The following is a 24,038-nucleotide window of genomic DNA, read 5'->3' on the forward strand; positions in this document are numbered from 1 at the left end:
ATTGTGAGCTCCAGGTCAATAGGAACCCCAGTATCCCGGAAGTAAAGCAGAGTGGCAGAGCAGGGCACCCGCCGTCGTCCTTCGGCCTCCACACCTGCATGCACTGTGTTCCCTCACACAAGCACATGGTTCCAGGACACCGAGTTTAAGAAGTGCACATTCAAGGACCATGGTATGGCTTTTTAAGGGTTCACTGAGTTCATCGTCATCATTAGGGTGGGTTTTCTTTCCATATTTGGTGCTTGGGTGCCTCCTGTTTAGACAGCAAGCATGCCAATTTAATGTTGGGGGTTCATCTTTTCCTAGAGCAGGGATGGGACCAGAGTTTCTGTAATATTATTTAGCCGCTGATGGAGCAGGCTTTATGTGTTGTTCCTTTGAGCACACCAGTTAAGTGTCATAGTGCCCCTCTGTGTGTGGGGGTGGGGGGAGTTGCCATAGCTGCCATGGCATAAACTGAAGTGTGTTTTAACTCTGACTTGTCCTTTTGTTATGTGCTGGACTAGGGAGCCTCCCCCAGTAAAAATGAAGTGTTTTATTTGTTAACAGCCAGGCAGCAAGGGCGAGAGCTCTGGGCACTGGCAAGTACCCACCATGCCCTGGTAATAAAGGCATTCTCCAGGGACAGAGTGCTAAAAGGAGGAGGAGGCCGCAGTAAACAGGTATTTTACATTCAGGGCGGCCTCTCTCTCATCTTGAAGTGTGTAATTGTGTTGAGGATAAATTATGGAAATAAAAAAAATCACAAGTTGCTCATAAGGAAATAACCCTCTTTAAAAACAAGTAAATTTTTCAAGGCAGAGCCCAAGGGACCTTAGCAACCAATCCTGAGATGTTGGCTGGTAAGCAGGGGTGGGGGTGGGGCTCTTCCAGAACAAGTTCTGTCTAACACCAGCTCAGCTGCCTAGCAGAACCTGGCCAGGCAACTTCCCCAGGTCCTTGGTCCAATCTTTATGGCTGAGGCACTGAAAACACTGCAAGCCTGGAGAGGGGAAAGCAGCCAAGGCCCCACCCAGCACTGGGGACACCTTAGCTCTCTTTCTCGATTCTCACTTTCACTTCTGGCTTTGAGATCCTACTTGTCACTTGTCACTTCCATAAGAACATATTGTTGATTGAATGGACACATTGGAGCCTAGAGTTTTATACAGTGCCATCTAAAGGGTGGGTAACAAAATGGGGTTTTAGAAAAGGACTCTCTCCATTAGATATGAATTGAAAACAGCTAATAAGGAATGTCCTTATGCTAGTCCTAACGAGGAGCTGTAATGGTCACAGGTAGTCATCAAAGTAACTTTTACCTTTTGTAGACAAAAAGCTTTCTTGTCATTGTAACTGTCTGATTTAATGGAGGGTGCTTGTTCATGAATGAAAGGCTCTCTTTGTTTTTAGGAATTCTGGAGCAAATCTGAAAGTTAGCCAAGTATGATGGGGTATGTCTATATAATCCAAGCACAATTAAGACTAAAGAAAGAAGATTGCCCGTGAGATTGAGGCTAGCCTATGCGATCTAGCCATTAGCAGCCTAGCCAGGGGCACACAAAAAGACTGTCTGGAAAACAACTACAGGGCTATCATGATGACTAAGTGGGGAAAGGCTGGAACCCACATGGTAGAAGGAAATGACTGACTCCAGCATGCCATCCTCTGACCTCCACATGCACACACGCACATACACACAAATAAATAAATAGATCTATATTAAGGAAAACAGACAACAAACATTTGAAAGATATAGGAAGCACCCCAATATCATGACAACCTCTAGTATAAATTAAAATTCAGCTTGATTCTGTCTCACAAACTTCATCCAAATATACCAATTAGTGGTAGAAAATGTCTACACATGCCAGCCACTGCTCCACCCTTAAATAAATTACCTGGCTGTTAACAGCCTCCTTTAATGGCTAGATATTGTACCTGTTTGATTTCTTTTCTCCAGAACATGTACTGTTTCTGTCTTGACAGTATGTCAGCTAATTGAGTTTTAGAAAACTCTGAAGGGTTTTTTAATGCAGTCTTTAAAGAAGATACCAAAGTTGCATGTTTCTCTCCTGCTACACAGGAGATTGCATTTTGTGACAACCTAATTGTCTCAGCATCCATTTCAAGGGGGGAAATTTATCAAGCCATACATAGTGTGAACCTTTCCGTTTGGAAGACATATTTGAGGATATGAGCCGAAATCATTTTTACATAAAGGCTTCAGGCACTAGAGCACTGACGTACATACTGTATTTTCCTTGCTGTCACTCAAGTCCTTTGCCTCAAATAAATAGATCATTATTATCCCATTGCAGCCATCCATAGTGCCTCAAAGTATAGGACTGTGTTTGATATAATTGCCGTTCAGCTGACCCATATAATTTATTGGTGATTTTTTTTAAAGAAAGACATTCTTGGGCCACCACCATCCACCAAAGCACTTTGATGTCTTTCAGCGAAATATTTCATTATCACATAATCTTTTGTATTGCTGTTAGAACCATATTAACAGAGCTAAAAGTTGACCTTTTCTGAGACACTGGATTTCTGGTTGGTCTTAGTAATTAAAAAAAAATAATTACTCCATAATATTAACAATATCACCTTGAGTATTTCCAGCAAAGGCAAAAGTTCACAGATGGCCACAGTTTACCTAGAATGACTTGTTCCATGGTGACATGGTAAATGGGCCGGTCATATAATACCCCATTTTTAAGTAATAATAAGGAATGTGTAGAATGTGATATAAAAGAATTGACTTGATGCTGTCACTACCTTCCTTCTTAAAGTACAGAACCATGCTCCACTCCTCAGCTTCCACTCCCCCACCCCCTATATAGGGGCTTCTGTGAACATAGTCATCTCCTCTCAGAATGTACTGGCCATAGGACTTCCATAAAGAACTAAAATTAAAGCCAATCGTTATTCCCACGGAAACTGTCTTATTAGAGCAGGTTTGAATTAGAGGCAGCTTTAAGTCTCAGGCGCTTCAATGTAGTAGTTGGTATCCAAGGGTTTGTAGCTGTCAGCTCGCAGCCTCTGTGCATGCACCTTCCCCGGCTTGAAGAATCTTGCCTGTGTTTCGAATAAACTCCCTGCAGAGAGAAGAAATCCCGCTCTGCCCCAAAATGATCTTGTTTGATAGTCTGGTCTCCTAAAGGCCAGCCCCATGACTTAACACCATTTTACACTTACATTACACAGTGTAATTTTTCCTGAATTTCCTTACCTGACTAGGCTGCCCTGCAAACATGGTGTTTGCTGTCCTGCTTTCTGCTCACTCTTACCCAGGGCCATCAATTCCATCTGGAAAAGCAGGCTTGTTTGACAGGAATTCCTGTCACCTTGCTCTTTTCCTTCCTGCTGGGTTCTGAATGCTGCGTTTGTCACCCTAATCACAGAGGGAAAACAGTAAACACTCCTTCCTTGTTTTTTCTGACCACCTTTCACTTGGCTGCTCCTCTGTAAGAGCAGTCAGCCCCTCTGAGCTTCCCGGGACAGCCTCCCTCCTCCCAGCTAAGCAGGCCCTGTGTCCTACACAGGGGTCATCCTCAGGGTCGTAGTCAAGTTTCCTTTGAGTTTGCTCTTGTTGTCTCTCTTCTAATCCTCAGCCAGGGGCCGGTCTGTTTCCGGGTGGATTTGGCTTTAAGCCATCTTAGACACCCCATCACACTTTCCCACTGTGTCCTGCCAAGAAAGGATCCTTCAGAAGAAATGTGCTAGCAGGTGGAAATCCTCCATTTATTCTAATCGTACTCAATTTATGCTGCCCGATTTTTTTTTTTTTAAGTACCATTTATCTTTGACCTTTGCTTCTTGATGTGACACCATTTCTTCAAGAAGTGAAGAAGCCACCCTATGCTGATCCATGCCAGCTATATGGAGAACTCCTGCCAAGCAGGAATTGTAAGCCTGCATTCTTACATCTGCCACTCCCCATACACATGATAATGGCTTAATAGGTGTGGGGATTTGTGGTCTAGAGAAACGATGAGGGTGATGTCGTGGTGGTGATGATGGTGGTGGTGGTGATGATGATGATGGTGGTGATGATGATGGTGGTGGTAGTGGTGGTAATGATGGTGATGTGACGTAGCGGTGATGATAGTAGGAGCAGTTACCATCTGTTTAGCTTGATGAGAAGCTAGACACAGTGCTAACTGCTTTGTGTGTATAGCAACTCTGTGGGATAGCTGTTCATTACTGTCCCCATTTTGTAGATGGGGAACTAGCTCAGGGGACTTGAGATGAATTTCCAGAAGAGCAGTGTGCCTTTCCCCCTTCCTGACTGACTGTTTACATCTGCTGCCTATAAACACACTTTTTGTTTGGAAAGTAGAGAGTAGGTGCCTGTTTTTACCCACATCTCAGTTTCTTAAAGGCTAGGAGAGTGTCCCAGACTTCCCTGTCCCCTGCTATGCCAACCACAGAATCGAACACATCCTTTTCTTCTGCTTTTAAACTGAGCTTCTGCCTTGTGCTCTGGATCTTTCCACACATTTAGGAGAAGCTCTGGCTGCTGGGACAGATCTTGATGCTGCAAATAGAGCAGATACAGAGATGAGCCTGGTATCAGTGCATCTGAAGGCTCTCACACTTGGACATGTTCCGAAACTGTCTTAGTGGTTGACGGGGCGATCATCGGGGAGGCTGGTGCACTCAGGCCTGTGCTGGGCTTTGGGTGAGTCCTGAAGGCAGGTTATTGAGAGCTGAATCAGACTCTCACCTGGAGGCCTTCTGGATTATTGAGGTCCCAAAGGCAGTTTGGTGTTCACTTCCATACTTGACAAAATGAACTGCCTGTACATTGGGACTGTCTCTATCTGCTAACTAGACAGCATCATCTGTTGAGCCTCCCTATTCCTACTTCAATAAGTAAGCCTTCCTTAACTTTAGCTTGGATCAAGGCTATGTAGTCTAGGCTTCACTATACCTTCCCTCTTATAGGTGGGAACACGTCCATGTTCACAGCAATCTGGTCTTTCTGGTTTCTCCTCAGTGCACTGGCAGTTACTCCCATGTCAATTCCGTACTTAATTGTGTCTTAACCTAGATCTGCCTTGGTTTGACGACTCATTTTGTGAACTAGGGAGAAAAGTATTTAGGACCGTATCAGATGCTACTTTTATAATGTGTTTCTAACTTCTTTTTGCTTTAATGCATCTCAGGGACTAAAGTTTAAATGGTGGAAGTTCCATCTGACCTTTTTCTCCCTTTTTCTTAAAGGTGATGGACAGAATCTGTTTACTAAAGACGTGACAGTGATCGAGGGAGAAGTTGCAACCATCAGCTGCCAAGTCAATAAGAGTGATGACTCCGTGATTCAACTACTGAACCCCAACAGGCAGACCATTTACTTCAGGGACTTTAGGCGTAAGTCTCCACTCACAGTATTAGATGGCAACTTTTATTTTTATTTTTATTTCTTACCTATGTGTTGTCTTGATAAAGAGATTTCCAAGGCCACCTCTTTCTAATTTAATGTTAGATGCTTAAAGTTTAGTCAATTCTTTAGAGAGAAGAAGAGACAGGCAATCATAATCTTTCTACTTAATAGAAACCTTGAATGGTGCCCTTTAAAAGTCTTACTTTGCACTAGGAATTGATTGTAGTAATTCAAGGTGAATTGCAATCGAGTCCCAAATACTTGGCTGACACAAACAACTCAAATAGGGTAAGGCAAGGAAAATAGAGCATTCTGATAGGGAATCTGTTTGGCTTAAAGATTGGTGTTTCCAAGGCAATCTGTACCTGTAATGACAGGACCAGATCTTTCACCATAACTTCTATCTTCCAGAGATAGCCATAGGCTCAAATCCCTTCAAATGCAGTTTAACAGAAGCCAGCCTTTGATGCTGAATTGTATATGCCACCAAAGGCTCACGATTGCTATGACTTGCCAGTCACCTCACTGAAGCAAGTAGCCATCGTGCATGTTTGGGGCTGCTTGTCTTCTTGTCCCCTCCTAGTATTTTGGAACAGTCTGTGAAAAGGGTTAATAAACAAGGACCATGTAAAGGGACTAAAGAAGGGCCTTGAAATGTCTGAGACTGAAATGCCCAGACACCAAGCCCGACCACCTGAGTTCTACTCCCAGATACCCACATGCTGGAAGGAGAGAAGAGCTCCACAGAGTGGGCCTCCGCACAGCCTGTGTGTGTGTGGCACGAATAGCCTCTCTACTCGACTGAAAAAGATGTTCCCTGTTAACTAAGACTCTGAATTGTGATGACACTTTCCTGATTGATGTCTGATTAGTATTCAGATTAGGAAAGGTGGGCTTACCTAGGAAGGTATGTAACCAGCTATTGCCTCTAAAGGCCCTGGGTCAGGCTGCCCCGCCCCTCAGTTCATATCCCCTAAATTCAGGTGCAGCCAAATAGTCTGCTATGACATGTTAAAAATCAGTATTTTACATTTTGCTTTTTTTTTTTTTTTTTTTTTTTTTTTTTTTTTTTTTTGCTTTTTGTTTTTGTTGTTGTTGTGGATTTTTGTTTTTGTTTTTTCTTTTCTTTTCGGCTTTTCATTTTCCTTCTGAACCTCTGCTGCCCGGCTGAGAGAGCCAGGCACGTTGTACTCTCAGCCTTTCCCTTACTCCCCATTTCATCTTGCCTGTCTCTGACAGGAAACCTGAAACAGTTTAGGATCAAGTGTCGAAAAGGCACACAGTGCTTGGAATTGTCCCAGTAGGGTGGTGGTGGTGGTAGTGATGGTTTGTGTGTAAGTTTCCTTAAGAAAGGTCAGGAGGGTTATTTGTCTGCATGCAGCAACTGCAGAAGCCTTAAAATGGTACCATTCAGATACAGAAAGACTTAAATTGTTTCCATTCTGCGGCTGTTTTTCTACTATCTGACTTCTTCCCTTGCCTAGTTAAGGAAAATAGATTGTCCATCATCTTTTGCGCAATCACTGACTGTGTTTTGTTTCACAGCTCTGAAGGACAGCAGGTTTCAGCTGCTGAATTTTTCTAGCAGTGAACTCAAAGTGTCACTGACAAACGTCTCCATTTCGGATGAAGGCAGATACTTCTGCCAGCTCTACACTGACCCCCCACAGGAGAGTTACACCACCATCACAGTCCTGGGTAAGAAATGCTTATTAGTTCTGGGTGGGTGGGTGGGGGGGTCAGTGGGATGGCTCAGGCTACCAAAGGACTTTCCAGCAGTTAGGAAGGGGTTAAGTGCGGGTCTCACTGTGGCAACTTGTTTTAGAAAGAACCACTACCCATCTTGCTGAATTTCAAAAGTAGCGTATTTTATCACCTGGTCTCAGGAGGAGCAGTCACCCATCTTATAGAGCCCACCTGCTCTTAGGTTTCACCTCTCCAGCTTCACAAGTACACAAAGATCAAGAGGGTTACAGCCCTCACCTGAGTCACTGGCCACAGGAAATGCCATTGCATCGAACTACCCTGTGTTTTCTCCTTCTGTACAAGAGAGGGGAAGATGCCACCCCCCCCCACCCCACCTCCAAACCTACACCCATGGCAGAGCTTAGCTATCTTGTGATGATTTCAAATGACGATTGACATCCTCATTAGAATGTGGTTGACCTTTTTACCTTTGGCTTTATTTATCTGTCACCCTATTTATTACTGATAGCCAACATCATGCTACAGAACAGAAAGTCATACCCGGAAACACATTCCTTGCCACCAGGGGCAGCCATCAACCTAAGGCAGTTCAGAGTGAGCTAACCGGAAATGGCAGAACACTGTTGGCTGGCTGTGAGGTTACCTCTACTAACTGGAGCATCATCGTTTGTGGTTATCAGATTGTGCTTTTTCACTGAAATCCCAGTGGCCAGGGTGATGCATGTTTTGATACAGTCAGCAGGTATTTCTGTGCTGAAGGCTCTGAGTTTGTCACAGTTTACACAATATACTCTGGTACATAACAGTAGCCGATCCAGGGTTTTGCAACTGAATTTTCAAGGACACAACACTGTAAAGTGAGGCTAGATCTCTGATTTACACCTTCAGGAAGATGATGAATCAAAGTCTATTTGAGGTGTCAGGCTGCAGCTTTTTGGTGTAATGATATGAAGATTAAAGAGGAAAGATAAATATGAAGGACATTTTCACTGGGTATGTGCACATATATGTATTTTTTGAATGTGCATATTGAGCTGCTTCCTTATTACTTTATTTAAACACAGCTATAAAGGGGGAAATAATTTTAATTCACTAAGCCAAGTGTGTGCCCAAAGCCTGCATGAATTCGTAATATAACCAAGTGAGCTTTTAGAAAATTGGGCCTAATGTGTGGCCACATGGTTCCTAGTGTGGACTGTGTGCAAGAGTCTTTCATATGTAAGTCACTTTCTGATTTAATCTGCACAAGAGCTGCATCGAAACTCTGCTTGAGTGAGTACTTTGGTATTGCGTAGATGAGCCAGTTTCACCAGAAGGCATTTGAAGTTTTCCATCTCTGCTTGTCTGCATATGTGTGAATACACATGTCTGAGTACACCTTCTTGAATACAAGTGTGTGACATGACCGTCTATACTGGAGCTGCCATCACTTGCAGCATCTCTGCAAGAGTGATGGTGCGGAAGCAATGGACCTGTGACATTTTGGATTTTCAGAATGTTTTTCTTTTACTACATGGGGCCTTTAGGTTTTGAGATTTTAATTTCATAGAAAGTCTGCCAAGGTTACAAAGCACACAATAAGAATTAAGAACCCAAGGACCTGGGGAGATACATCAGCTGGTAAAAGGACCTGAGTTCAATCCCTAGAAGCTGGACATGATAGCACGCTCTTAAAATTCACACAGTACCCAGGCAGGGGGATGGCTCCCTGGGGCTGGGCAGCCACATTGATTTAATAGGAGAATCCCACGTCAGTGAGAGACTTGTCTGAGGTCTAATCTCCACATAGATATACACGTGTACGAAAATATGTTGTACACGAACGCAGAAACACATACACAGAGCATTAAGACTCTGGGGAGTCAAAGCAGACCTTACTACCATGCCTGGCAATTGCTGTGTCTCATAGTGCAGTCATTTTCAGGACATTTCTGCAACTCCACATTTAGTTATCAAGAGCATATCTTTTAGACCATTAGCAAGACGCTGCCCCCTGTTGGTTATCAATGTCCTGTGATGTACATTCAACTGTACATGTGCCCTGCGCTTGGCGTCAACCACCAACATGTACATGTGCCCTGCGCTTGGCATCAGCCACCAACATGTAGACTTCCTAGAGGCACCATGCCTGTAATCTGTTCAGAGGTCTCATTATTCTAGAAGTGATAGGTTCCTGCTCGTATTTTATCGAAGCATTAACCTAAGTGTACTTGAAGGTAATACTAGTCAATGTTCTTTTCGTGGATATTATGCATTCATTTAATATTCTTTCCACTGAAGTTACTCCAGGATTCCTTGACAGAGTAAAATTGTTGTCATCAGTGTGAGAGTCTTTCATATTCCAAAATCTGACAATTTCCACTGAGACACAGTCAAGCCTTCCTAAGGTTTAGGGTTTTTTGCTATTATAATGAATGGAGAATGATGTATTAGCATCTCCGTTGCTATCCATGGGGCCTCTGAACAGGATTCCATATGTACTTACAGCTGTCAAGCTCCTGGTTGGTGGAAGATGCTCATTTTAGTGCTTATGGCTATTAGTGACTTAATTCCCTCAGGAAAAACTTTAGCCTAAGATATGGAAGCCACTGCTAATGTTTTCTATGCTGTTCTGTATGTAACTATGTTTAGATCTCATTCATGTAAAAACTGAAAACCCTCCTGTGTATTCAGGTGCCATGTGGGCCGTTCGTTCAGCCCTTCCACTTGCGGCGGGTTCATGGCCTTATCCCCGCACAGAGTGTAGGACTCTATATTGTGTGTAAGAGGAGATGAGTAAGAGCGAGAAGACACTGCTGAGATGAGCACAGTTACTGATAATAGTAGCTAATATTATTACAGTCCCATCCTCCTAAGATTAGTGCTCACTCTTAAGGCTCCAGGAACGGGAGAACCTAATTATTTTAAAGGGTCTTCGAGTGAGATCTCACATACTGATCAGCTTTAAGACTCCTCTTTTGTGGTAATTAATGTGACGCATCTTGATATTGCTGATTCTCTTAATATTGTAGGCGTAATGTTTATAATTAGCAGGTTTGAGGTTAGCTCACAGGAACCTTGACATTCTGCGCTGTTTTCTAGTGCTTCCTGTGTGTGAGCTGGATTCAGGTTTTCCTCTTCATGTTCCTCCCCAGGCAGATCTGTGCTTGTTTTCATTGAAGGCTGCAGGCAGTTCTTACTAACTGACTACAACAATTTTAATTCATCTTTCCACAAATGTATTTTACACTTTACTAACTTCTTTTGTATTAGAATAGACATTTAAAATCAGGATGAAGTTAAAGGGGACAATAGGACGGGCTGGATAAGATGAAAGAATATTTTCATCTTCAACCTTCTGTTTTCATAAAGGCACATTTAAATCCCCTCATTTGTGTTGTCCAGGGCTTTGTTGTTCTTTAAAAGTCCAAAACTTGAAGACCCCTGTGAATGTTTCTAGTTCCAATTAAATAAGGGTTTCTACATAGGGGAAAAATCTGAGAGAAGTGTCTTTAGAGCATCAAAAATGCAAATTATCAAACTTTAGCCTTGTAACCCAGACAACTTTTGCCCTGCTTGCCTCTCTCTTCCTCTGATCTCAGCAGAGAGGAGCCATACTGGCCACAGCCTTGAGAAAACTGTTTATGGGCTTGGGGAAAATCACTGCGCTGCTTCTCAAAATGATGACCTAAACAATACACAAGTCCAGTGTTTTTCTACACGGGTTATATTTTCCAGCTTTTGGAGTTTCCTATACTTTCCCTTTGGCTTAAGGTAAAGAAGGTGCCAGCTGTCCAGGAAAGTAATCATGTGAACCCGTGGTAACCCATTACTCTGAAGGTCACAGGGTGTACCATTTACAGCAGAGATGAAAGGGACACAGCTAGGACCCATGTGGGAAAATCAGATACAGACCGTAACTACCTCTCAAGCTCCCAAGCCCCCAAACAGAGTCAACAGGTGCTATTCATAGATTTTCCTGTCCTGTGTCCACCTGGTTTTTTTTTTTTTCATTTCCTTACTTTGAATTAGCACATTGTTGATGATGTGGGAGGAACAGACACCGTCTTTAGGCTTTCCACCAAGAGATGCCGTTACAGTTTGTTACAGTTGGAACCTGAATTGTTTATCATGGCGTTGTGTTTTCACCAGCTAGCATGCTTGGAGGAATGGGTTAGATCCTGAGGTCTCTGACCTAATGAATTGATTGATTTGTAACACGCTAGCATCTGTGAAAGAAGTGACAGGGCCTCACTGGAAGAAAAATGCCATGGGACGTATGTCCGTGGAGCTACATCTTCTTGTCCCAGCCCCTTCTAGATCATAGCTGCCATGATGTGAACAGCCTCCTCCTCCACACGGCTTCATCATTGTGTTGCTCTTTGTGTCCAGCTGTGGGCCCAGAAACACATAGCCCAGTGACCAAGGACTGTTGCTTCTGAAACTGTGCACTGAAAGAAATAGTCCTGCTCTTAAGAAAAATAACACGGGCAGAAATGAACAGTTGGTGGCGGCTATGAGAGGTCTGGAGTGAGGAGTCTTGGTGTGTCATCAGGTGCACCGGGGTGGGGGGGGGGGAGAGAGAGAGAGAGAGAGACAGAGACAGAGACAGAGACAGAGACAGAGACAGAGACAGAGAGAGACAGAGAAATACAGAGAGAGACACACACACAACAAGGGCAAGATGCCCAGAACACAGAGCACAACTGACAGACAGCCTGGCTACCAGGTTGCTCGGAGACTTAGTTATCTGTGTGGAGTCTCAGCAACTCCCGGATCTATTCCCACTAAGAAAGTGCCTAGATTCTGATATGCCCATCAAGGTGTTTCCCCCAGAGTCATGAAGTGGGGGAAATACTCTATTCAGAGGAATTCCAGTACTGTCAGCTTTAGCCATTTGCCCTCTCTTTTACCCTCAGTGTTATATTCTGACAATAGCATTCATAATTATAGATGTCATCAGGAAGTTTGGAGTGGGCCAACTTCAAGGACTATTTTCATCACTGGCTTTACTTCCATCCAGGTCCCAAAAGGCTGCCTTTTCTGTGCCTCAGTTTGTTTGGGAGGACTCGCCTTCAGCCTTTCGCGCCTTGCTCTTCTTTGTGCTTATCTCTCTTGTGCTGTCCCTTACCAAGGCCTTAGTTTCTTCATGCTTAGACAACTGTTTCCGCATTTCTCACTTCACTATTCCTACCATCCTGCACCCAGAACACAGTACTGTCTGCTCAGTCTGAGCATGTACTGTTTGTGTAGCCCCTGTGTACTATCTATATATATGGAGGGGAAGTCTGTAACCCAACTGACTGTCATTTGTACAAAGAAACTATATCACCTCCTCTTTGGATCTCTAAAAATTCCATCAGATGGACATGTCTGCACTGGATATTAAGTTGTCCTCTCCTGCTTATTTTTTTTTCTAATGTAAGCCAGGGTAGTTCTTTGCCATGAGATAAGTGTACTCATTCAGGCCATACTCCTTTAGCAAGCCACCTGATTGAGCATGTGTTATTTTCCTCATACATGGGGAACGGAGAGCAGAGCCTCTGCTGCAGCAGTTACCCACCCCCCAACCCCCCGCCACCACAGTGTGCCATCTTGCTGAGAAACACATGCAACAAATCATTTTGTTTCTCCTCTTTCATCATTCTCTATAAGAATTTTCAATCACTCTAATTCAGTATAAAGTCTTCCTGTGGACAGAATTTTCACATTGGATTGGAACAGTTGGAAATCCCAAATAACATGGTTTAATCCCATAATTTATTGAAGCAGTATCAGGGATGTATTATTCAACTTGATGGTCAGGACAGCATGTTTATACATATTTAATTTCTTGTTTCTCTTCTGGGTTCAGAAACTTATTAATCATAAGTCTCACCCTGTCTTTGCTTATTCATAGTGGCCAGGGCTCATATCCTTAGACTCACACTACTGAATTCTGTATTCTTACTGATTTTTATTTCAGCAGGCGCAGTCATGAGGTAGGGCTGCACTGAGGTTTCACCTTCAACTCAGTTTCATATATTCATATATATATATGTATAAATATAAAACATAACTCTCATTGACATCATCAGTACTGTCATGCACACTCTTGATTATTACTCAGTATGTCAGCCTTCAAGTCTTTTGTTTTGACTATTTTATTACAGAGATGTTTAATATGCCTATAGAAAAGTGTTTCCATTCTGATATCTGAGTGTCTTTCAAGCACTTAAAGGATCTCTTTCACCTTTGGTTTCTGAGATCTGAGCGTTGGCATTCAGAGTATGGTAAATGTCTGCTCATCCCTGGAATTTCCTATATCACCCAACCCCCAGTGGAGGACGACAGAAGTGTGTCCTGACTTCTGTCAGTCTCCAGCTCAGTGGATCTGGTTTGAGGCATACTTTTTCTGAAGGTGTTTGTGGTGAGTCGTTCTTCTAAGGGACCACAAGTTTTTCATCTTCGTTGATAGACTTTGAAGTCTGTCCTATGAAGATTGAAATCCAAGGGTTGAGTTCAAGGAGAATTATTGCTTTCAGGGGCTTCCAGGTAAGGACATTAGTTTCAATAGTGTGTACCCCTTGATTTTATACCTATTTCCTTATCCATTTTCTAGTGACCAGTGTCTAGATTATTAACCCTCGTTAGTAGTCCCTGGTTCACTAAATAGGAGACATTTAGGAAAGTTGTTTGGTGTTAGCTGATTATGCATGTCTACTTTACATGACGTTGTCTAGCCAGCTCTAACCCTCCTCGCAGTTTGTTTTGCCATCCAGATGTGATGCCATCAGCAGGGTCCCTTGTCTGCCTTTGTTAGTAACAGTAATGCTGATTCCCGGTGAACAGGAAAATCTGCCCACAGAAGGATCCCATGTTTATAAAGCATCTGTGTTTGCTTTGTAGTTCCTCCACGTAACTTGATGATTGATATCCAGAAAGACACTGCAGTTGAAGGGGAGGAGATTGAAGTCAACTGCACTGCCATGGCCAGCAAGCCAGCCACGACCATCAGATGGTTCAAAGGGAACAAGGAACTCAAAGGTATGAGCAGACTGCATAGCCTTGAAGCAGTTAGTTGGCACCGGACACTAGCAAGTAGGCCCTTGTGAAAAATACAAATGAATGCCCCTGAAACAAAAATAGTCAGTCAGATAAAGTTTCTAATCAGTTAGTAAAAGCATCTGAGGCCAGAACAGGACGACTTTCATTGCTTTCATTCATACCCTCCCTCTGCGGTGTGAGAGTTGGTGAACCAAACCTGTAACCTTGACCTCCTTAGACCCGGAAGAGCTTTGCTAGGGAATTGTAGTAGTCTGAGGCTGTCTCTGTCTGTTCCTCAATTTCCACTGCTTTTGTCCTCTGTTTTGTGGTTCAGAACCACACATTTTTATAGTGTGCATTTTTTAAAATTCCAAATCATTCTAACATGCATTACCCATCAGCTGTTGGTATGTGCTTTCCTGCAAGAGTGGTTGCATTGCAGACGTATGTTAATTATGAATTTCTGGGGATGACTTTGCTGGTGAATCTGTAGTTCTGCTGCTCAAGCCCTCTCCTATTCTTCTGCAAACTCTGACTTTGGGGTGACACTACAGGCAGCTCTTAAAGCCCTGTTCCTATTTGACTATTTTCTATTGCTTATCCTGTCTCTCACAGCCATCAGCGTTTGACGCCCTTTCTTTTCTAGGTTTCCCTGAAAGTAGTGCCTGAACAAAGGACTCTGGAGCCCACCTCTATTTAACTGAAATTCTTAGCCATGTGTCTCAGTGTCCTCTGAAATGGGAGCAATAATAATAGGATATTATTATGAAGAGGATATGAATGAATATTTACTAAGCATTGAATAAGCACTGGAACTGTATGTACGCTCATTAAATAAATAAACAGTGTGAGGAAGAAGGCAGCCCTTTCACAAAGGTGCTATGGAAGCCTAGATGCAGGAAAGGAGAGCTCTGTGGAGAGCAGCAAGTCTCCAAAGGCTTGTTGTGTCTTGAACTCCTTCTTCCTCGGTATGGTCTCAGAAGGAAGGAGTTTCTCATTTCCCCTCTGCTTCTCTGTCTAAAGGCACTGAGCCATTAAATGTGGACCAATAAGTACAAAACACTCAAAGAAAGTTACTGGCGTGCCGTGCTTCTGGGCGTGCGTGCTTCTCGAGTTCAGGAAGGGACGGCCTAGGCCTATTCATTCCCTCCGGAAGCCCTCTCCCTCCCGCCCTGTGTGTTCTTGGATGTGCCTCCCGTCTGGCCCAAAGCCCTGTATCTCACTTTGCTCTAGCCCACTGCCACTGCATTGCTTGTGATCTTCCAAAAGTCTCAGAGTTTAAACATTTCAATTACAATTTCAATTATGTAAATCCATTTAGTTGCTCTCCCTCTTAATTGTTGATGATGGGTGTAGGCAAAGGGGGTTGTTTATATCCCTACTGCTGATGGAATTACTTACGGGATTTAGACTATGCCCTGGAATTTTTCAGTGGCATGACAGCCTGGTATATATTTGACAGAATGTTCCAAGACAGAAGAAACATACATAATATATTTGAATAATAATAATGTGTGTATGGTTTAGTTTTGGAATATATCTGTTTATTTGTTTTTGTTTTCATTTTTGTTGTTTGTTTTTGTTTTTTTGTTTTTGTTTTGTTTTTGGAGGTTTTTGTTTGTTTGTTTGTTGTTTTGTTTTTGTTTTTTGTTTTGTTTTTGTAGCCTTGGCTGTCCTGGACTCGTTTTGTAGACCACGCTGGTTTGGGGGTTTGTTTTTGTTTTTGTTGTTGTTGTTGTTGTTGTTGTTGTTGTTGTTTTTGTAGATAGGGTTTCTCTGTGTAGCCTTGGCCATCCTGGACTCACTTTGTAGACCAGGCTGGCCTCAAACCCACAGCGATCCACCTGCTTCTGCCTCCCAAGTGCTGGGATTAAAGGCGTGCGCCACCACCACCCGGCTTCGGAATATATTAGAAATGCTGTTAATACTAGCCTGAAAAGAAAGAAATAACCATTTTATGGTGTCTTCAGCCACAGACTGCTGTGACCCATGACACTGCCATCATGTTACCTAAAATAGCACTGCCGAGGGGTGGGGGAAGGGAAAGGATCTTGATGCATTTTGTCTCCCACAGGCAAATCGGAGGTGGAAGAGTGGTCGGACATGTACACGGTGACTAGCCAGCTGATGCTGAAGGTGCACAAGGAGGACGATGGGGTCCCAGTGATCTGCCAGGTGGAGCACCCTGCCGTCACGGGAAACCTGCAGACCCAGCGGTATCTGGAAGTGCAGTGTGAGTAGCCAAGCATCTATCTTGTTTTGAGGCACGTGCTTGTCTTGAGGCTCCTCAGCACTCATTTGTTGGAAGCATGTATACATTTTATACGGTGTAGATGGATTTCCCTTTATCATCTTGGTAGAAAAAAAAAAATAATTGAAAGATCATTTTACTGAAATGCTACTGACCACGTGCCAGTGAGGATGTGAAGAGAGTGTGTCTGACTCAGACACGAAACTCAAATACTGCCAGTCTGCTTCGGCATGACTTAAAATCAACTTCATTCAGTGCCACCATTCCCAGCCAACTAGGGCTGAGGTGCTCCTCCTTCCCTCTAATTCATCATAAACCCTGGATGTTTATATTTTTATTGCCATTTCGTACCAACATTCTGTTCTAAACTGCATCTTCTCTTTAGCTTTAGTTAGAGCAAGAGTTGAAAGCTGAACTTCATCCATAATGTTACATTGTGGTGAGTGGGACTGGGCCTAACTATGCCCTGTAAGTTAAAGAGGAGATTCTCTGTGGCTTCTTCTCCGGGCCCTTCTGCTTCAGGGGGAGGGGAAACCTTCTTTCTGTCTAGAGCCACACTCTAACCAAGGTTGTGACCAAGTTGACATCTTCTCTCACTTTTCATCAAAAGATTTCTTCTATAGTTTGGCCTCTGGAAGTGTCTGGATACAGTGGAAAGCATGTAGTGGACAGTGTTGCAAGGACTTAGGTGGAGAGCAGTAACTAGGGATCTGATAGAGGAAATGCATGACCAGCTCTGAGAATTCTTGGGTTCTCCTTTAGGGCACCTTCACAATTGAAGGCGCCGCAAACCTTTCCTAAGAAACACGGAAGTCCACTCAGGATTCTAGGTGCCAAAGGACCAAAATTCAGCTCTTATTTGGACCACCTTTCCTCCAAAGGCCTTAGAAAGGGTCCTCCCCGATTTTTATGCGATGAGTGCTCTGAGATTTCCCCCAAGGGATTAGGGCTCTCAACCTTCTTGACACTGTGACCCTTTAATACAGTTCCTCATGTTGTGGTGACCCACCCCCTAGCCATAAAATTTATTTTTGTTGTTACTTCATAATTGCAGTTTTGCTACTGTTACAAATCATAATATAAGAATCTGTGTTTTCTGATGGTCTTAGGTGACACCTGGATTAGGGCTTCATAGCCCATGCCCGTCACTCAGGAGACCTCTTTGTGTGTCATATAGGGACACACTTACCCCCGAATTCAGGGCCCACCCAGATAATCCAGAGTGGCCTCATCTTGAAATCCTTAGGATTACAAGTGCAGACATTCTTTTTTCAAATTCGGCCATATTCATAGGTTCTTTGGGTTTGAATTTGCCTTTGGAAGCCATTTTTCAGCTGATAACCTCCTTATTTTGTGTTTAAATCATCCAAGTAGAACAAGATTGTGGGGGAAATTATAAACTTGCTTATAAGAGACCATCTTGTCCCAACCTCTTCTTGCCCTGTGAGCATGGCTCGATTTACATTAGAGAATGCAGGTTTTTCTTGTTAATTCATTTCCTCTACTTCATTATATAGCTTCATTATGAGCATCATGCTTATAATTTTCATATCACTAAAACTATTGTGGTGTAATGTCCCTATAATGGGAAAACAGAAATGATCAGATATTATCTAAATTGGCAGATACTAGATTTCTTGTGACTTTGTTAATATGTAATTCATTTAAGCAAACTTAATATCCATTAGCGTTCCTTGTAGGGCCCATTAGCTTTAATAATACATCAGCTCCTTTGTGAGTCCTGAGTGGATATCCTCCACCCAGTTTCCACCCCTAAACCCTTTAAGTAGTTTCCTGGAGTATCTTTTAAATAGAGTATAGCCCCCCCCCCACTACAAAATTACATCCACTGCCAAACGCAGAGCATTTCAAGCAGTGTACCTCCTACCCCTGGAAAATGTGATAATGATTCCTAGCCTTGTTTTCATCTTCTGGAGACTCAAGAGGGATTTGTCCTTCCAAGAAAATGAACACAGCTCTGTATCCGAATCCATTTGGCTCCAATCTAACAAAGTACTGTGGGCTCCTCCCTTCAGGAGAGTCACTGTAACACCTTCAAACAATGAGTCTGCAGCTACTGTTCATTTCAAACCTTTACCACAGCAGCCTTTTGTAGTGGGCTCTGTTCTTTCCTCAACTAAAGTTATAAACAATATATTCTTGATGCTTTTTAAAAAAAATACGTGTAGGTAAAAAATCATCTTGTATAAGGGAAGGCTGTGAATTACAGACCTTTATATAATTCACAAAGGGAACTGAGGATCTGGTTTGCAATATTTTTTATTAATTAATTTATTCAGATTACAAGTCAATTGTTCTCCCATCACTTGTATCCTCCCGTTCCTCCCTCCCTCCCACTCCCACTCTATTCCCCTCCCCTAGTTCCATTATTGAGGGGGTTCTCCTTCCCCACTATATGGTCACAGGCTATCAAGTCTCATCTTGGTAGCCTTCCTATTCTTTCTTTGAGTGCCACCAGGGCTTCCCACCAAGGGCAGGTCATCAAATATGAGGCATCAGAGTTTATGTCAGAGTCAGTCCCTGCTCTCCCTATAACTGCGATGGATGTCCTGTCTGTTGGCTACATCAGAGTAGGTGTTTACTACTTGTATTGTCCTTGGTTAGTGCAATAGTTTGAGCAGACACCCCTGGGCCCTGATCCACCCATCACGTTGTTCTTCTTGTAGATTTCTAAGATCCTCTGGATCCTTCTATTTCCTCCATCTCCTATATTTTTCTTACCTAGAGTCCCAGTAGGGTGTCCTCACATCTATCCCAGTCTCCTGGTAAGTGAAGACTTTCATGGGACATCCCTTTTGGGCTAGTTATAAATTATGAGTATATACTATGTGAGTCTTTCTGCTTCTGGGTTAACTCACTCAGTATGATCATTTCTAGTTCCATCCATTTGCCCACAAATTTCGGGATTTCCTAGTTTTTAATAGCTGAGTAGTATTCCATAGTGTAAATGTACCGCAGTTTCTTTATCCATTCTTCAACTGAGGATGTCCCTGGTTTGCAATCTTAATTAAGACTTTTGGAACTTAAGAAAGTCACCTGGCTCTTCAGTTTATGTATAATGTTCCATTCCCAGAGCTGTGCTGACCCTTGTGTGAAGTTAGCCAGGAAGTCTTCAGCATCTTCTAACACAGCTGGGATTCTCTGCATCAACCCAACCAACTTGTGTCTCCGTGATACCAGTACCTATTTGCTATTAAAAGGCTCTGGTTCCCAAGCCTGCCGCTCAAGAGCATTAGGCCCTGAGTCTTAGCTGATAACCAGTGGTAGTAGCTGAGCTCCCTCCCCTCACAGCAGCTCTTTCTCTACAGACAGGCATCACTGTGTCTTGATGATCCTAAGGGAAAGGATAGGGATCTTAGAACAGTCTGTGTAAACACTGGATGATTGTGGACACCCATGAGAAATAACAGTACACTTCTTCCCCACCCCCCTTTTTTAATTGGCTCAAATCCCTGAAGTTATCACCTTTATGGAGTTACTAACCCCTAAAAACTTCTTTGGTATCCTAGACCTGGGAAAGTGAGTTAAATCCATCACCATATTTTGGTTTCAATATAAGGAGTTCATTTACCCATGAGTTTTGCTAATTTCTTCACTGATAAGGCCTATTTTCCTTATGCCATTTCATTACTTTAACCTAACTATGATCTCTGTGTTGAAAGCTTTAAAATTATGGATTTTATTCATTATGTGTTTTCATCTGATTTTAATATATATATATATATATATATATATATATATATATATATATATATATATATATATATATCATTGTTCTTTCTACTGTCCTCTCCTTTGTAAGCTAAGAAGGATTCTTCAGGCTGTCATCAGGGATCAGCAGCTAGCCACCAGGATAAACTGAGCCCTCCCCAGCTTTCACATTCTACCTTGAGTTGATAGGACCCAGAAGGCAGATAGATCTGAGCATTGTTAGTATCCTCAGTTGCTTTCTTCTTGGCCAGTTTTGAACAATAAGGTTTATGGGCCCATCTCCCTGCCCTGCCCCATCTACGATAAATGAATGCTAACCAGGGCATAAGCAGGGCTAAATGACTGGGGGTGGAGCTCCGGACAAGTTAGATCCTGTTTCACAAAGGAGAAATGATATCTCCTTCACTTTGTGCCATCCAGTATCCTACTTGAAGGGTGACAGAGGGAGGAGCAATAAAAAGAAAGGAAGGGGCGTACTTCTCCCCTTAAGATGGAGTGCCCCTATGTTGCATAGTAGACAAGGTTTGAGCTGCAGCTGGTCGTTACTTTTGTCTTGTGGATACAAGTCCTAATTAATTGAACCAGCATTTTGTAGTGTTTGTTTGTTAGCACCTCTATTTCTGGTACCAGGAGAAATTGTTGTGCCCAATTATGTGAAAAATCAGCCAGATGTGTATGCTGTCATACTTTTAATAACCCTTAAATTTTGGTGAGTACAGATATTAATTGTGTAGTATGCATTGAAGTGATTAACATCAATGTAATTTATCATCTGGAGATTTCTGAACATAAATAAATGAGTTGTTTTGTTCAGCAAGGTGTTGACCCCTGCAGAATCAGTGAATTCAAGCTCCCCCTCCTCTTTTTTATTATAAATATGAAAGGCACCACACTCAGCCAAGTGTTCAGTTATTTGATTTTCTGGGGCATTAGCCGCTCTTGTTTGTGACATTTCCCTGTTGGGTGCTCGTTTGCAAGCTCATTAATAAGGTTTTCTCATAGGAACATTGCTGGGAATGAAGAACATACAGTAGGGCTCTTAGTTTTCCAGCTTTCATTCTGAGACCCAGCAAGGGTACAGCAGCATGCAGCTAAATGTTTAAAACATAAAATAATTATGTTAGCAAGGTAGAAGTCAGAACTCTGCTTTCTTAGATGTTACACAGAAAACAGTTGTGCCTTTCAAATATGCTGAGCTCTATGACCCTAACGTCTTTCTGTGTTTCTCTTTTCTTCCCCATCTTGCAAATGCCTTATAAGTGTGGTACCCAGATTTGCACCGTGGTTGATTAGAGCGGAGTGTGATAGAGTTGTAAGCACGGTTAGTGCGGCTTCAGATCTGAAGGATCGCACTCCTGTCAAATAACAGCCTGTTTAAATGAGACCAGTTCCCTGTCTGCCTGCTAAAAGAAAGCTGTCTAAATAGTCAAGGTGGCAGCACATAGTGACATAAGCTGGGAATTCGAAGGGAAGCTGTGACCGTCGTAGCGTACCCTGCAGAAGGAAGGAAAGCCTTGCCATGGACCAGGGGAGCATGAGCTGGAACTCCTGCTGCGTGCCTTTCATCTCTTCCATCATACTCTCGTTCTTATTTTGCAAGACATCCTCATCTTGTTCATTTTTTTAAAGCGAGAGGAACAAATTAAGAGCTGAGTGTGGAAGGAGAACACACAGCAACGCCTCCAGAAACTGGTATCCGAGCACCTCCCCTGCCCAGATTATCACCTGACAGTTAATCGTGTCCGCGGGCACGGGCCTCAAAATGAGTTTTATTGACTGGGTGTGGCCAGATATTTTATAAATCTATATTCGCATCCATCCAAGGTCTAGAGGGCGGTGGGTGGTACACACACACACACACACACACACACACACACACACACACACACACACACACACACACACACACACACACACCATTCCCCCTTCCCTCAACGGGAGAAGAATTGGGCATTGAGATGATCAAAATCTGGTCTTTTTCTGTGACAAAAGGAGTGTTTCTGTGATATCGTTAGAGCCCTGAGGTGATGAGGATGAAAAGCCTGGAATGGGAAATCTCTCCTCTTTGGACTGAGGGATAATTCTGCTCCCAGGTTGTAGTCTTGGAGTGAGAAGAGCTGTGCTTTCAGAGTGGGCCTGTTGCTCTCCCGTCTCTAGACTCTGTGTCCAACAGAACCCGGTGCATGTATCAATGAGTGGGGCTCCAGAAAGGTTATTTCAGTGATTATTAGACCTTGGGAGAAATAATCGAGGCAAAGAGCCCCCTGATTGAAGCACAGTTTGTCACCTAGCTGTCTTTGGGTAAATCCAGAGCAGGTGCAGCTCCCAGTTCCTGAAGTTCCCTGTGTACTATGGGTGATACAGCACACAGGACCAAGGCAGGCAGGCCAGGGCAAGGTGAGAATGCTCCTTGGCAAGAGAGGCCTTTGCCTTCTGGAGCTCTGCCCCACAGGTAAGCCAGTGCTGCTGTCGCTGAGCTGTGCTGATAAAAGATGCCTCTGCTTTGCTGTGGAGATCCAGCACTTACACAGCAAACCTAGACTTCTAATGTACACTCTGCTTAATGGATTTTAGCTCAGGGTCAGACTCTGATTCTGTGGAAGGTTAAATGATTGTAACACTGGCCTCTAAAATTTAAAAAGGATAGTCAAACAAAATCCTTTATGCTGTCCCCAGAGATACCAGGAAAGCCAGGGGAGAGTGCCATGAAATGCAGGTTCATCAGTCAGAGTTCCTGGGCTGATCCTCAAATGCGGGGAGTTGGCTTGACCTTCAAAACAAACAGACGACAGACCCACAGACGTATCTAATTTTGAGGGCTACAATGGACCCGAGTGTTCATTACCATTATTTCAGTCTGTGGTAGAGCTAGGACAGAAGCGATGACCTAATGCTTCCTGACTTTCTGCTTTCCATCCTGCTTTACTCACTTCTAATACAAATATACTGTTAGGTGGCTCCTATGCACCGAGCCCTGGCACTTTCATAATTGCCTTGGGTTTAAAAACAAGACAAGACGGCTGGAGAGGTGGCTCGGTGGTTAAAAGCACTGACTGCTCTTACAGAAAATCTGAGTTTGGTTCCCTGTACCCACAGTTCACAGCCATCTGTAACTCCAGCTCCAGGAGATCCAGCGCCTTTTTGCTGGCACTAGGCGCCCATGCGTGGTACATAACATTCATACAGGCAAACACCTGTATACAGTGTATTAAAAGCCAAGCAAAGCAAAACCCCTCTTTTTTCACAGAGCAGCACTCCTCAGTAACATTTGCTTCTGATTCTGAAGGTGTCTTCAAAGCTACGGGAAAGCATCCTTTGAGTATGGGCCCTGTTAGTGGAACTATGTTTCTCAAGGGCATGGGTTAAAACTCGATCCTGTTCAGTGAGTGTCAATTTTAACATCCATAAAATGCCTAATGCATTCTACAAGAGGAAGTGGCATTGTCCGGTGTCCCTAGCAGGATTGTTCTGTCCCCCCTTAATCTCCTATGATCACCCATCCCTCCTCAAAAAGTATAATTGATTGTTTTTAATCTGTTCCTTTTTTTTTTTCACTTCCCTTTTTGTTTGTTTTGAGGAGGATGTTGCACTCAATAACCCAGGCTTTTCTAGAACTAACTCTGTAACCCAGGCTGACCTCCTACTCATGGAAATCCTCCTGCCTCAGCCTCACATCTGCTGGGATTATAGGTATGGAGTATAATTTTAAGTGCTACAATTCATAGCAAAAAATGTTGGAGGTCCTTTTACCTTGAGAGCAAACAACCAGCTGGGAAAATTAGTCACTAATGTCTTAGGACAATAGAAAAGCAAGCACTTTACAGGCTGTCCTTTTTTCCCTTGTGGGAGCTCTGTAGACCTGTCTCCTTGTGTGCCCTACACTGCCCTCTTCTCATTACAAAGCTGTCTTCCCCCAGCAGGTTAGACATCTGTATTGTAGGGGCTGATTTTTGCTTTGAGCTCAAAACAGCT

The 24,038-nt window shown here is 43.2% G+C and overlaps 1 protein-coding gene across 6 annotated transcripts in view; it reads left to right on the plus strand.

Annotated features, from left to right (window-relative positions):
- The window catches only part of CADM1 (cell adhesion molecule 1), a 324,719-nt gene that overhangs the window by 253,607 nt on the left and 47,074 nt on the right, over positions 1 to 24,038 (plus strand). For all 6 annotated transcript variants that reach the window (XM_084783657.1, XM_084783660.1, XM_084783658.1 and 3 more), the window contains exons 2-5: positions 5,212 to 5,358; positions 6,917 to 7,069; positions 13,946 to 14,083; positions 16,158 to 16,316. In XM_084783657.1, coding sequence (XP_084639783.1) covers positions 5,212 to 5,358; positions 6,917 to 7,069; positions 13,946 to 14,083; positions 16,158 to 16,316 — 597 coding nt within the window. The remainder of the gene's footprint in view (positions 1 to 5,211; positions 5,359 to 6,916; positions 7,070 to 13,945; positions 14,084 to 16,157; positions 16,317 to 24,038) is intronic.

This window comes from Acomys minous (assembly GCF_964271855.1).
Source record: "Acomys minous genome assembly, chromosome: 5".
Lineage (NCBI taxonomy): Eukaryota > Metazoa > Chordata > Mammalia > Rodentia > Muridae > Acomys > Acomys minous.